Here is a 15,926-nt window from a genome sequence, read left to right as displayed (position 1 = left end):
TAAATGTCTTTAAGTAGGATGAAACCCTGTTCTCAGATGCCAGGAAAGACCTACATGTAGATTGCACCAGAGACCCCACGCCAGTAGGGGCTGGGACTCACTGCCACCTACTTTCATCCATCTGCCTGCTACTTTAAAACATTTTGTTACCTCTGCATTCTTGAAACAGCAGAAATTCAAAAAATATCAGGATGCTTTCAAGCATCTGGGCGTGGAGTGGAAGCTGAAACAGGGAGACTTTTGAGTTTTTGGAGGAATTGACCTGCTTGCTCTACAATCATGCTCGTCTAACTCAAGTTAACAAGGGAAGGACATTGAAGCTCAAGAAGAGGTTGGGGATTACAAGAACCTAAACAGCAATTCTAAAGTTGAGCTCTCCCGTCAACCATCCAAAGACTCTCTCGTCCCTCATATCAACAAAGTAAAATACAGAATGTGTCAATGGAAGTGGTGCCACATCACTGGTTGAGGACCGATGGCAGCCTCAAGCCGCTTTGGCCACTCGGTCCACTACTTCCTCCTACACTCGTAGACCTTTTGGATTCATCCGAGTGTGAAGTAGATAAGATGAAAATGATGAGGGTGGTGTCCATGACTGCGATGATGTGAGAAATTATCTAGATGATGATAATGAGCAATTTCCTTGATTTGACTAAATCAATAAGCTAGTGTCATTAGACAAGGGTCAAAAGGTAGAAATTCCTTATTGGAGATATAGTAGATTTATTTTTATATATTTTTCCCCATGTTTTAAATAATTTAACCACATGGCATGTTCAAATCTTAAAACTTAATCTTAATCTTTCAAACATTTTGTCATGTCAAAATTTGTATGGAAAAGTGGGTTTATTTGTCTTGTTGGTTTCAGTTGAGAAGATATGGTAAACCGGGGATTTGACAATTTCACACAGCAAAACCAAAGACGGCTCCCGTATGACCCCCTTGGTGCAGTTTGTTTCGATGGGAACATCTAAAATTGCTTATTAGACACCAAAAGGAACATGGGGGGAGCATGGAGCCTATCTACTAACGAGACTAATTTGTCCCATTTCATTGAAAAATATTTCATTGTATGATTTAACGTCATACATCATGCAATTTAGGTCCTTGCACTTGTGCACTATCGAGTACTCGATAGATACTATCAAGTATGAGTACGAGTACGAGTACGAGTACTTGTATCACAAGTACTTATATTCCGAGTACAAGTACTAGTACAAGTAAGAGTATTTCCGAAACGGCACAGCGTACATTGTGCTTGAAGCCTTAAATTATGTGTACTGTTAATCAAACTAGGGTTCGTCTTTGTAAGCTTTTTCAATTATTTGAAATTAATTTGTTTTTTAAATTGGCAACAGCAGTCTCAAATCAATGTAATGTATTTTCCAAGGAAATGCTACACATCTGAGATACAGACATGAAAGTTTAGGTCAACTGTCATTTAATAAAATTAATCTACAGTGTTGTGCATTTAATTTTCATTATTATTATTGATGTATTTTCAGGTTTTTGAATTCCTCAGACTATAAAAAACACAAGTACAGTGGAACATCACTATACCGAACATTCGGCTATACCGAACACCAGTCTTGGCCCCAATTTTTGTGTACAAAACGTACCGAGCATTGTTGTTGGAAATGTCAAAAGAAGAGCGACAAATGGCTATTATTTCCCCAACGAATAGTAGGAAAAAGCCACCCATGTAAGCTCAAAAACTGTAATTTACATGATTCAATAGTCGCACGTGTTCGAAGTCGTCTTTCAGTAACTACCAGGGCATACTTGGTTAAGTTCTGCTACGGAATTGAAAATATTAATGGACACGTTTGGCGACTCTACGCGTGGTTGTAAATGCAACTACACAATAACAATGATCAAGAGGGCGCCACTAATGTGTGAAAATCACTTTACCGAACGATCGCTATTACGAACAATTTCTGTGGATCCCACGATGTTCGTGATAGTGACGTTCCACTGTACAACAAGCATTCAAATCGCTGAGAAAAGATTTCTTTATTTTTTACTTAGTTTCAACCACTGTACTTAGTGTTCTTACAAAAGCTGTTCTTACACAAATCTGTTCAATTCCTTCAACCCTCCTATGCAAGCATACATTCTGAGCCAAGGTGTCCTTTCAGACAAAATCAGTCAAGTGAATGTTTTTTACATACGGTATGTCCCATATGTTTCAATGTGATCTCTACAACGCTATGCTCAGCAATGCCAAATCAATGCCAACATGATCTTTTTCGTGTTGTGAACAAGCTGACGAAACCGAGTCTGGACCCTGTGCTACCTGATCATAGTGATCCAGGCGACTTAGCTGATCGCTACATGGACTTTCATCAGCAGAAGCTGAGTGACCTGGATGATCAGCTCGTCAGCTAGCCTGATATTGCCAATCAAGGTGCACCAAGCCACGACACCTGCTTGAGTACTTTCAGTACGTTCTACGAGGTGAGCGTGGACAAAGTCCGCGCTATAATCAGCTCATTGCCCATCACAACCTGCCAGACGGATCCTCTTCCATCTACTGTTTTCAAGAAATCCTTGAATGAACTTCTACCTGTCATCGCTAGGATAATAAATCGCTCCCTGATAAGTGGCATATTTCCAACCAGCCTGAAGCACACCTTCATTAAACCTCTTCTCAAGTCAGCGAAGCTCGATAAGGATGATCTTGCCAGTTACCGCCCTGTATCAAATCTACCTTATCTTGGTAAGCTTATCGAGAGGGTTGCTGTAAAACAGCTTCAGGATTACCTTCATGATGAGGACTTGTACCCTGCCATGCAGTCAGCATATCGCCAAAACCACAGCACAGAAACTGCTACACTGCACATTCAAAGCAATCTCCTGTGTGCCCTTGACCGTAGACGAGAAGCTCTGCTAGTCTTATTAGACTACTCATCTGCCTTTGACACCATAGATCATCACATCCTGTTGCAGCGCCTTGAGACGAGATATGGCATCAATGGCACGGTGCTAAAGTGGTTCTCCTCCTACCTCAAGGACTGATCCCAAAGTGTATGGATTGGGGGCACGAACTCATCGGACGTCATATTCAACACTGGGGTACCACAGGGTTCTATGGTGGGCCCCTTACTATTCGCTCTGTATACTGCGCCGCTGGAAGACGTGATATGTTCGCACGATATCCATGCCGCAGTTTATGCAGATTACACCCAACTGTATATCGACTTCAATCCCAGCGAGAGAGAAGACGCAGTTTGTAGGCTACAGGAATGCATGAACGATGTCCATTCTTGGTCTGCTTCCAACAAGCTGTGCCTAAACAGTCATGAAACAGAGCTCCTACACATGACTTCTAGGTTCAACTCACAACCATCTCATGGTTCCTCGGACTCTCCATCACTCGTTGTAGGCCAACAAATACTTCATCCTAATGAGTCGGCAAGGAGTCTGGGGGGTCATTGTCGATCACAACCTTCGCATGACGGATCATGTCAACAGCATCTGTCGCTTGTCTTTTGCTGCACTTTGTGGTATTGGCCGAGTTAGACAGCATGATGATGAGAGTACTGCTAAGCTCGTCCACGCCTTTATTACATCTAGGCTGGATTTCTGCAACTCTCTCCTGTATGGCCTCCCGGAGTTAGAAACCCATAAGCTTCAGCGTGTACAAAACAGTGCAGCCCGGCTTGTTGCATGCACACCACGCTGTCAACACATTACATCGATTTTGCAAGCACTTCATTGGCTGCTAATCAGACAACAGTCAGCATACAAGATCCTTCTCTTGACCTACAAGAGCCTGTATGGAATGGCACCAGGTTGCATTGCGGATCTGCTGCAAAGAGTATAAGCCTCTGCGTCAGCTACGATCTTCATCGAGGAATCTCTTGGCTACTCCTGCATCCACTGGTTTCTACGGTCAACAAGCATTTAAGCATGCAGCACCAGGTTCATGGAACAATTTGCCGGATTCCATACGTAGTGCTGACTTTCTAACAACGTTTAAGAAAGTCTTGAAGACGCATCTTTTTAAACAATAATTTTAGTTTTAGTATTATGTGATCGCCCGCCCATGCTTTTTTGACTTCTTTTTGAAGTTTTATGACATATCTTTATCTTTTCATCTTTTACTTCATGCTTTTTATGGTTTTTCTCCATGTTTAACTTATCTAGCTGTTTAAGATGCATTTTCTATACAATAATTTCTTTTTCAGTATTATGAATCGTTCGCTCAAGCCCTCTTACTTGTTTTTGAAGTTTTATGTCACATCTTTATATTTTAATTTTTTCTATATGGTTTTGATGGTTTCCTCCATTTTTAAAAATTTAACCAGCTGTTTCTACTGTTTTTAGTCTAACTTGTAAGTCTAACTTGTAACGTTTTTGTACTTTTCATGGAAATTTTGTGTGCTTTTTTTTAGGTAGGAATGTAAGATCCTTTTGTAAATTACATGTACCTCTCCCTTTTATAGATTTTTAAAATTTGTGAAGCGCTTTGAGACATTTTGTGTAAAGCGCTATATAAGTGTCATTATTATCATTATTATATGCCAACAGCACAAAACATGCACGCTGCACTGTGGCGTTTCATGCCATTTGGACAAATTCCCTGTGATACTTGAACTCAAACTTCACATGAGTGGACACAGACGACATGATACATGTATTTTGGGGTTCTTTGCACGAACAACGTATACAATTTGGGTACAAAAAATTGAAAAGTGCCACATAGGCAAGCGTAAGCGAACGTCGATGTTACATGTACATGTACAAAGTACACATGCAACGTGCATGAAAAAAAACCCGTCAGAATCGTGTTTTTTGGGTGTCTATGCATTTAGTCTGCTTCCCATTCCTAGGCCTCTGTTTAAGGCTAAGCCGCTGTGGACCTGCTGCCGTAACCAGACTAGGGGCCGTCTTTCAAACTTCAGCTTTGGCTGTGTCTCTTTCTCCATTCATGCAGATTGGCAATGGTGCTGGACCCGTATATAGGACAAAAACTGGGGTTCAGAGAACGGCTTTGCTCCGATCACCCAAGATAATCGTACGACCATTTTGAGGAACATCTCGGCGTACAGCAAATGGCGTACAGTGTGTACAATAATTGGCCATGTCAAATGGGTCATTGTGCGTATTTGGCCCAGGCCCAGTCAGACCTACATACAGACCCAGTCACGGCTAGCTGTGAATTGTGTTTGTCCGGACGTGCATAGAGTAGAGAAAATTTCGATTTCTCCGCAATCGACCATTTGAAACTGAAAGTATCGATAAATTAAGGCCGGGGTAACGAAGTGATATATCATTTTTTTTTTTTTATCGAGTACCACTATTCAAGTATGAGTGTTTGTTTTAGCGAGTACTGTTATTCGAGTGTGAGTACTTTGATGATCAAGTACAATTTCGTCATGTGCAAGTACGAGTGCTTTGCTGCTCGAGGCTGAGTACCGTCATATCGAGTACGAGTACTTTGACATTAGAGTACGAGTACGAGTACGAGTACTCCAAAAAAAGTACTCGAGTAGTACTCTAGTCGAGCACTGAGTACTACAACACTGCACTTTGATTCCATTTGTTTTGCTCCATTGCACGTGCACCTCCATCACGGAGCAGGGAACTTTGCTATGACGTTGCAGTGTTACACGTTGAGCGTACATGAAAAAACGTACTGACATTGTGCCGATATTAACCTTTGACATGAACCCTGACACAAACAACAACAGCAACCAGTGTTTGGGGAGATAAACTGCTTGACCAGTTACACAAATAGACTGTTTTTGAACAGTTTTGGAGTTGAACTTTGAACCGGTGTGTTAACAACTATTTGGATTGGAACTTGTACCACCGATTGGATTTATGTTGTGGATGGCCATGGAAATGAAGTAAAATTAATGTAAGCTCAGTATTTTCTTTCATAAAATATCGAATGACAAGGATCTACTTGGGTGTTATATAAAACAAATAATGAGGGTTTCTTAATTCATGCAACAGAAGGAATATTTTCATTTGGTGAAAGATTGACTGTTCCATTAACTCGGCTATGTCTCATGAAAACATTCCTTCCCTACTCATAACCATTAATTATTTGTATATCAGTGTGAGCCGATGACATGTAGGGAAGCAGCACGACTTCTTGTCAATATGAGGAGTGCAAACTGCCAAGGTGTGGCTAGCACAACTCTGCTGTTAAGCTGCGATACCCAGTGTGAGAACACACGATTGCATATTAAGGCAGACATGCCTTGAGCAAATCCAAGAGCAAGAGTGGTCGTCAAATTTCCTCCTTGGGAATGACCATGGATCCTCGACTAGTTCAGATAACAAGACAGTCTTTAAAAGTTTTGCTAGATCAGACTGAGGCTCATTGGCACAAAGCCAACTGGGGCAAATTTTACATTTAATAAAAATGTAGAGAAGAACAAAACCAGTTTCGGGTCATGAAAAAGTATGATTTGGGTCGTGAAAAAGTTGGGATTTAAGGAGTACATGTAATTGTTAAATAAAAATGCTATAAATGAGATTCATAAATGTCATTGGCCTACGATCAAAGATCGCCAGAGGTCAGATATGAAATGCCTCCACATCTGATTTTTTTTCACAGCATGAAGAACTAAAATTCTAACTTTCATGCTTTAGTTACAAAGTGCTAATTTGTATAGGATATTTGAGCTTAACAGCCTCAAGCCCCAAAACTGATGTACATGTATAATATTGCTCTAAAGTTTCCAGGAGAATGGAGACTCACAGAAAAATTTTCAGTTTGTTTTTGTTGTTAATGATGGGGACAATAGATGTAAAATAGTGACATGGGATTGGGATATGAAGCAGGATAATAATATCAAGTTGTCCTCTTGTCCCCTTTGTTTATTCCAACCCCAGTGTTAAGGATTGTGTTCATCAAGAATTAAAGATTTTCCATGCAGATTTTACAAGATATACATGCTAAGAATGTTACATAAATGTACGTACATGTAACTTGGACAGAAACTCTGTTAATATTAAAGTTAAAAATACGTTAAAATTACGAAGATAGTCTTTGGATTCTGTGTTTAGGTGGGTACATTTATCGCTTTGCTTGAGAAGGCAGTCACCACCCTCTCTTTGTTGAACAAGTAGGGTGTGGTCGATCTTAAAATGTGGGAAGGTAGTCCTCAACTCAGCCAGTGGGTGATGATACATGCATCAGGCTTATCTCCATTTAACCAAGAATTGTGACTTATAGAATGTCTACTCCCTGTTTGAGTGGTCGGGCACAACCCGACCACTCTCTATTATTGTTACAATTAATCTTTATTTTTTTTCCGTACGGCACGTTTCCGCGGGTTTTCTCCTAAACGGTATATGGACTTGTAACTTTCAATATATATCGGCCCTCATCCCTAGTGGTGCATATTACTCTGACGTCATGATGACATCACCGGGTGTCAAATTACAAGCAATTTTCGTTGAAAAAATGATGATATTCTTTCACCTATAACTCTTGAACAAAACGATCAATTGTTTTCCAACCTTGTAATCAGATAGACCAATAATAGATGAACATTTTTTGTCGTGTACGTTAACTCACTTGACCTTTACTTTCGGGTCTACCGGAAGTTCAAAGTTAGGTCAATTCAAAACGAAGACTTTAGCCTGAAATCAAAACAAAGCAACAGTTCTTCCAAACGGTTTATGGTATGATCATAAAACCTTGTGTGAACTTGTACCATGTAACGAAGATGTTGTAAATTTTGTTACGTCATCATGACGTCATCAGGTATCAAATTACAAGCGATTTAAGGGCAACTTTTGACAAAATAGTTTGCGTTATATCTTTTGAACTAAATAAAGTATCGTGTTTGTTTTTTCGTGAGGTTGTAGACTATGCCGTGAGAAACATTTCGTATTCCCGGACACAAAACCGCATGACCTTCACTTCCGGTGAAGTGCAATAAAAACCGAACATAACTCAAAAGCGGAAGCATTTTACTACACACATCAAATTAGGAAAGTGTTTAGTGAGGAATGTCAGACAAATAAAACAGTGTGATGACGTCATCTTTCGAAAGGGCGCCCCCTAGCGGCACATAAAATAGTGTGAGCTTTCTTTAATTTGAAAACCATCCGTTCAAATTTTACCAAATCGCCCCTTGATATTCTTTGATTAACCACATATAACTTGGCAAGGTTTGAAATTCATGACGTCATCAGACCGGAAGTTACTTCTATGAGAATTTGAAAACGATCATATTTTAAATGTAATTCTATCAATTGATCCATGTCGATCTTAGCCCAAAAAAGATATCCATTACAATGTTCACCTTTGCTTCCAAATACTGTGTCGTCATCAAACCGGAAGGTGGGTGTTATGAATACATACGTTATTTTACTTGACAATGAACATCTCTTTCCGTTTTTGAATAATGACGTCATCAACCAAGAAATAACTTGCATACATGTGTACATAGAATGCTTACTGAAATTGATCACACCATTAAAGATGTATTTTTTTACTTGAAGATAAAAATAATTGATTTTACTGGCAATGATTTTATTTCGAAATCCTTTGTTCTTACATAAAAATATTCATAACTTAAAGGAAACATGCAGTGGAAATTCAGCTCATCTTGTTTTCATGCACATTACTATGTGTTGCAACAATACATACAAGATCTAAATACTTGTTTTCATTGGAAGTGACAAGAAAGTGGTAGTTTTTCAATTATTAGTAAATCCTTTCATCAATATATAAGAGAGCGCTATTTTGCTTTTGTCACACAAGGTACTCCTTGCCAAAGGTGCGTTATGAACAGTACAAAAATTAGTCCTTCAAAATTACCCACACAAATTTTTTTTGAAGAAATATTTGCCACTACGATTGTCCAAATAAGCTGTTTTACATGATAAACAATAAAAAGTGGAATTTACTCCAAGAAAATAAAGAAAACTTTGACATATAATTGTATACACAAAGCTATGGAGACACTACGGTTCTGCCTTGAATGACATCACGCTTTGGCTCATGAATATGGAAATTTTCATTAGCATAAAAGCTTAAATGTTGAAATTTCTCTCTTTTACTGCTACAAAGGAGGTGAAAACTTCATAGTTACATGGCAAGAAAGCTGTTTTAAATGTATTTAAGTCATATAAATCCTATTACATGTTCCCTTTAACTGGACAGTGTTTCAAAAATAGTTGTCTACCCGACCACTCTGCGTTTGTAGCAACAAATGCGAAACTCTAGTTAGTAATTGTTTTATTTATTATTCATAAATACCCAAAACAGTTTACGCATTCCTACTGGTCGAGAGCTTCGACGGCGCAATGGCATGAAAAAAGCCAGTATCAGAATTTTTTTTCTCAGACAAGCGTTAAAAAAAAAATGTGTAAATTCATACCTACATGTATCTTTATATATAAGAGAGAAATTTACTCGGCCTCCGAGACGATGTTTGCTCCTGAAAGGATCAGAGACCGCGAGCTCCCGCGGCGCCAAAATCGCTCCACTTCGTGGAAAAATGCGGAGGGTGTCTTCCGCCGGGTCGGACACTTCGGGTCATCCTAATTTTCCGGTACGGACCGGCGATCCGTTTCGTCGATTTTTCGTGACTGCATTTTGCACAGGAAATTCACGTTGACTGCCTGGCCGCCCCCTGTGCTGGCTTTTCTGCGAGTCTAGACTGTGCGAGGTCAGCGGCTTCGACGTTAGGGTTCCGTTTACGTGTTCTACTTGGCAAAAGTGTTCACCAAACGGTTGTATGGGGTGACCTTGGTGAAATATTTTTTTGTACATGGTGCGTGGCCACCAAGTGTCCCTATTCTTTCATATGCTTTGCTTGCCGCCCCTGCGCTGAGTGCAACGAATACTCAGAATGACTACACATTAGTATGCCTTGCGCGGTCTGACCAATCGAAGGTCTACACTGTGTACTTCCGGGGTCTGCGTAAAACCGTCGATGGCAACGCGTACTGCAGCATGCTCCACACCCTGGAAACAAGGTTGGATCTACAGTACTCGCTCTTGCACAAGCATGTGACGTCCCGTGATAGAGTGCTGTTGCTTCCATAATGTGTTTACAGCTCCATGCTTCCACTAGCTCTATGCTTCCACCAAGGCTGAGCGTTGTGAGTTCACTGCCCGGCCCGCCACGCCACGGTATAATTCAGAGTCGCGTTATAATTTCGGGGGCCTGTTTGGGATCAAGAAGGATCGATGCATTGCTTCAAATATCGCGATCTTAAACGCAGTCACAAAAAATCGACAAAACGGATCGCCGGTCTGTACGGAAAAATTTGGACGACCTGAAGTGCTTGACTTGGCGGAAGAAATTCTCCGTATTTTTCTATGGACGTGGAGCCATTTTGGCGTCGCGGGAGACCGCGGTCTCAGATCCTTTCAGGAGCGAACATTTCTCGGAGGCCGAGTAAAACTTGCTCTTATATAGATGGTTGACCAACTTGAATAAAAGTTGAATCGACTTTTTCCTCGCAGACGGTCTCGCAAATTGTAAGAAGTTCAAATTAACGTTTGTTGAAGAGTCCAATGCTGAAACTTAATTATGACCTTCCTCCATCATTCAGACCGTTTGTAATTTTATGGTAACACTCAGCATTTTCATTAACTATAACTATAACTTACAACATTTATAATGCGCTTTCCACCATGTTTCAAAGCGCACAGTTGTTTCTTGTACAATTATCAATTTACTGATCAAAGGCTTGTGAAAAAAGAAAGCTCTTAAGTACTGTCTTAAACGAGTCCAATGAATCAGTTTCACGGATGTGGATGGGAAGAGAGTTCCAGAGTTTCGGGGCTAGCACAGAGAAGGCACGGTCGCCATAGCGGGTTTTGGTTTTAGGTCCAGGCAGTAACTGAAGATGGGCTGTAGAATGTGATCGGAGGTGGCGGGATGTAGATGAAATGGCTGTGGACCGGGTAGATACGAGCTTCTGGAGGTATGATGGGGCAAGGTTGTGAATGACAACTTCACGTTTGATTGCATTATGATTCATTGTCAAAACTGTACAATCAGCCTTCGCCTGTGTACTACGGTAACCTTTTCACTACGTTTTCCCGGCAATGCAACTGCCTCACAAAATGCCAATTTAACAGACCAAAGGGAACATTTACAGACAGTTGTCATGGTACATAATTATCATGTGCGTAAATCGGTGGGGAACAGGGGACCCCCCCCCCCCCCCCCACATTTTAAAGCGGGGACATTGTTTGGTCCCCCCCTCCACTTTTTCTTCCCCGAATAAAAATTGTAGCCTACTATAATGATTCTATTGGTCAGAATACCGTGTAGCTGATTTAATTACCCCAAGCTAGAAAATGATGTTTAAAAGATGATTTTTGCTCAAATTGGTTTTAGTGGTCAGAAATTGCCTCAGATCACACCACAGAAATTGCTTTTCTATAACTGCATGTCTCCCCAACTATATCCCACATTTTCATCCCCAACACTACGCCCTGCCCAATCTATGATCGGGTAAATCAGCTTGTACTCAATAATGTTGACTTGCCAGGCGGGCTAACAATAATAATAATAATGAACATTTATATACCGGTAGCGTCAAAACCCGCCTAAAAGAGACGCTCAAGGCACTTTACAAGTTTAAAAAAGAAGAAATCAAGCTGTTTTCAGGCTACTAGAGAATGGTTTTGACTAGCCCGCCGCTATTTTGACACGCATGTGGCTAGCGGGCTACCACTAAGGTTGAATCCTGTAGGTAACACTTTACACAACTTCAAGAACTCAGACCAGTAGGTTTTCCTTTGCGTACTTTTGAGCTCTCCTGAGACGTTTTGGATGTAGGCTTACGAATATTGATTTTGTTGGTGACCTCTACGTGTTTAGCCTCTGCCTCCATCAGTTCTTGATACTTGCCAGCAAACAAGTTATTGCCTGCCAGTGAGAGGTCATCGAAATGCTTACGAGCCCCTTCACTTGGTAGATATACAGTCTTGGCCCAAGATGATAGTGATTGATATTGGATCGTGATTGGACTAGTGCGCCTGCTCGTGCTTGGGAATTCTGCAGTAGCTGTTATAACTTTTTAATTGTTGAATCACTTCTCGGTGCCGACGTTTTCTGCACTGCGGTGATTTATTATCAGACGAATCCTCGTCGGACCCCGATGAAGAATAGCGGTGTCTAGATCAGCTTGATTTCTTCGACTTTTTTGACGAGCGGGCTCAAGATCTACTGGATTTAGTCTCGGAAGATCTGTCCACCATGGGAATCCCTGAACATGGAATGTATGATGATGTCAAGGATGTCCCGAAAGTGGGTAGCCCAATAACTCTGATCCGTCCTGGTCCGATGTTCACACACGGAACATTGAGCGGGTTGGCAAATATTTACCGTGCTCTGCCTGACATGCAGGGTCTCCAGTCTGGCGGGATGGCGAGACATTTTGTCTGCCAAGCCATGCACTGAAGGGATAGGCAATCTCGCAGCAATGCCCTTCGGAAGCAACATAATTTTCTCCTTTTTATTTGCTTTCACTTCATGGAAAAAACATCCAGATGACACAATAAGGTGTTCTGTGATTACTTTAATTATATTGCAACTCTTGACAATATTTGGAAACAGCAGGTAAGTAAAGTCCTCAATCTGTGGAGGTTCTTTGAAACCCATCCTGCCTGTCCTGTCACTGAGAGAAAAGAGGAAGCCAAGATGGTTTTCGTGACACAGGGCAGTATGGGTAGCATAGTAGGGGGCGCTGTTGTACAAACTCTTAGCAAATGGAACCTGCCGGTAAGGGGAATATGCAAATGGGTGGCTCTACAGGTAAGTTGAGTGAATTAGACTCCTATTGCATCAGCTTAAATTTTAGTACATATGTACTTGTCATACTCGGAAGAGAACTCTACTTCAAGTACAACATTGGATGGAAATGGATACATACCTCAACCATAAATTCATCACCCAAATGTGCTGCTATGCAAAGAGGTGTCATGCCTTTATTGTCGGTTGCTTCAACATCAGCTTGGTGTACCAGCACAAGGTTTAAGACTAGTGCTAAGTGTGACATCCCTTGTCGAACAGCTCTGTGGAGCAGCAAATTCCCAAGAGAATCTTTGTCTCTGTTAACATCAAACTCCAGTGTCTATCAAAAAGAAATGACATTACAACATAAAAATCCAAGTGACACTTTCTTATCGTCAGAATGTCACTATATCAGAACGTATTCTCGTCAGCTGATGGCTTCACTTCACCGGAAGAAATTTGATCCTGGGAAAATTTTCATCAGCAACTGCTTGACTATGAATGACTGTTTTATATAATAGAGGTTTCAGACAGCAGGTGGTTTCAGAAGAGCAATTTGTGGTTTTCAGAGTCTGCCCTTTGATTGCACAACATAAATATTAAAGTTTACATTGACTTCTTGGGTTGTACATGATTGTTGATCTTCAGTGGCCTAAATGCACAACTATTTTCAATAAATATTATATTCAGTGTACTATGTCCAGTAATGAAACTATTTTCTTTCTTTATCAATGGAACTGGTGTCCATTCACTGGAATTGGTGTACAAACAAAAGGCAAAAAAATATGGTGTAAAAATCCTGAATTCTGGGGCTGTACATGAACATATATGCATAATGTGCGGTATATACCTTCTTGACAAATGAATTTAATACCCATTAAAGGTAGGAGTTTGCCTACTTTTGATAATGACACAAATTTATGGGGTTTTTATTTTTGGCCCTTTCATTTGAAATTCATTGTAAAGCAACTCATACCCTCCATTAAATGTTTGTACCCACCCCTGTAGCATGTGAAAACAGTATATGCAATGCCCCACCTGTGCGATATGCCACACCTGTGCATGTGCACATACATGTAGACCACTTGCTTTGTTGGTTGCTATGCTATAAAACAAGGCTACAGGTGCATGTATTGTCTTTCTTGCCATTAGTAAATTTTTACCATTTGGAAACTTAATAGTGAAAGTACCCAATATTATCAGGGCAACAGAGTTTGGTTAAGTGAATAACAATCTGTGGTGGAGGTGTCATACTTCTGTTACACAACGATGTATTAGATGATGCATACCACAATAATGTAAAGCAGCAAGCGAACATAGAAAACAGTGATTTTAATTTATCTGATGGGGCTTAGGCCAAATAAAAACACAAACATGTTTAGCGTCCCTGCCCACTTCCTTTTTTGAGGCCGCCTCCTTTTTCTTTTCTTTTTTTAAATGAAAAAATGATAATTTTTGACAGTGACATCATTTTGGCCTCTTTGTCTGTTGTATCTAGCCCATATAAAGCTGGTATGACAGTTCCTGAGTCCAAGTGACGGCCATTTAAAAAAAAAACTGGCATTCATCTTGAAAAATAGCCTGGTCGGGCGGCCATTTTGGAGGGGAAAAAAAAGGGCCTCGTCCTTCCTTTTTTCAAAAAAGGGTTGGCCTTATACTTACATGGAGCATAATCTGGAGGTCTTCAAATGACTCTGAATCAGATACAAGTTCAAAGATATGACTTTTTTCTTCAAATGAAGCCACTTGTTTCTTTTGCATTCGAAGAGATGTTTGGTAACGTGAAGGAAGTTCTTTTCTTGTATAGGAACAGAAGCACAGTTGATCTGGTGTCTGACCTACAAGTATATGTAGAAAGCAACATACTGTTGTGTTATTGAAAACAACACGTTATGGAAAGCAACATACTTTCATGTTATTTATCTGAGCGTAAACATACAATTTTTATAATATGATAGCATCATGATACTGAGTCACATTAGCTACACATCATAATCAGTGTAATGAACTTGTGTACATGTATGACAGCTATTTGTACTCCTTGTATTCAGTTGTCAACATGCTGTGCATGCATTTTCCAGTTGTTTTTTATAACAATGTGACACTACTGGAGCTGTCGTTTTACATGTACTTCACAAATTGTGACGTACATTTTGAAAAAGCTGCTTAAGTTATATTCACAATCACAAGATGTGCTGTCCAAAAATTGGGACATCTGATGTCTGATATAAGCTCCTTATATAACCTCCAAGTAACACAAGCATTAATATATCGTGAATATCGCACATCACGAAGTATCATTACGAGCCTAAATTTCATGTTGTCATGCAAAGGGCCTGAATTTCCTTAATTTTACATGACATAAAAATAAACAATTGTAATAATTATAAATACATGTACAGCACTTTCCATCGTAACACAATCTCAAAGCGTTTTAAAATGATTCCCTCGTTCATCAGGCCACAAGATCACGTGGCAGCAGATATCAGCGCAGTTCGGTCATCTACCCTCACAGGTTACCATTATTATGATAATAATAATAACTTTATTTATTGATGGTAGCCATGTCACCTCATTTATGATTTTCAATGGGCCATCATTAAAAACTCAGTATAAAAATACATTGAAAGATTTACGATACAGTATACCGGTACATAAAATAAATCAATACATGTAAATATACAGGAGGCTTGAGATACAATCAAATTCAACACTCGAGGAGACCCGGCCAGTTCAGACTCCCAGAACATGCAGACCAGAGAGACAGAGACTAAAGAACAGGACACAAAAATCACTGACTATCAAAGATTGCCAACCTTAAAACTTGAGGACTAATAAAAACATGAAAATCATAAAAAAAACTATTACAGACTTCATTCATGGAGAGAGGCAATTGTAGTTAAGTGTCTTACCCATGGGTATAAACACTATGTTCCTGGCAGGGTTCGAGCCCACGCACCATCGTACATGAGTACACGGCAGTGAACTCAGGGATTTTTTGCATTTTATAAATGTTTATGCTATGTTTGTCCTTTGCAGTCACTTTTTTTGAGTGTTTAATACAGTTAAAGGTTGTTCACAATGCTTAGAATAATTCCAAAAATAAAGCTTTATCACATGACGCCACATGCCCTGCGATGACGTCATCTTGAAAACCCTTCTCAATGCACATTTTGTCATTGTGGTCTTGGTTTG

The 15,926-nt window shown here is 40.1% G+C and overlaps 1 protein-coding gene across 1 annotated transcript in view; it reads right to left on the bottom strand.

Moving 5' to 3' along the window:
- LOC119723180 (ankyrin-3-like) overlaps positions 1 to 15,926 on the bottom strand; it is a 233,784-nt gene that overhangs the window by 174,121 nt on the left and 43,737 nt on the right. Inside the window, exons 4-5 of the mRNA XM_038193738.1 lie at positions 14,394 to 14,569; positions 12,871 to 13,071 (exon numbers count right to left, since the gene is read on the bottom strand). Of these exons, the coding sequence (XP_038049666.1) occupies positions 12,871 to 13,071; positions 14,394 to 14,569 (377 nt within the window). The remainder of the gene's footprint in view (positions 1 to 12,870; positions 13,072 to 14,393; positions 14,570 to 15,926) is intronic.

This window comes from Patiria miniata, unplaced genomic scaffold (assembly GCF_015706575.1).
Source record: "Patiria miniata isolate m_02_andy unplaced genomic scaffold, ASM1570657v1 HiC_scaffold_16, whole genome shotgun sequence".
Taxonomy (NCBI): Eukaryota; Metazoa; Echinodermata; class Asteroidea; order Valvatida; family Asterinidae; genus Patiria; species Patiria miniata.
This window is presented reverse-complemented; position numbering and strand designations above follow the sequence as displayed.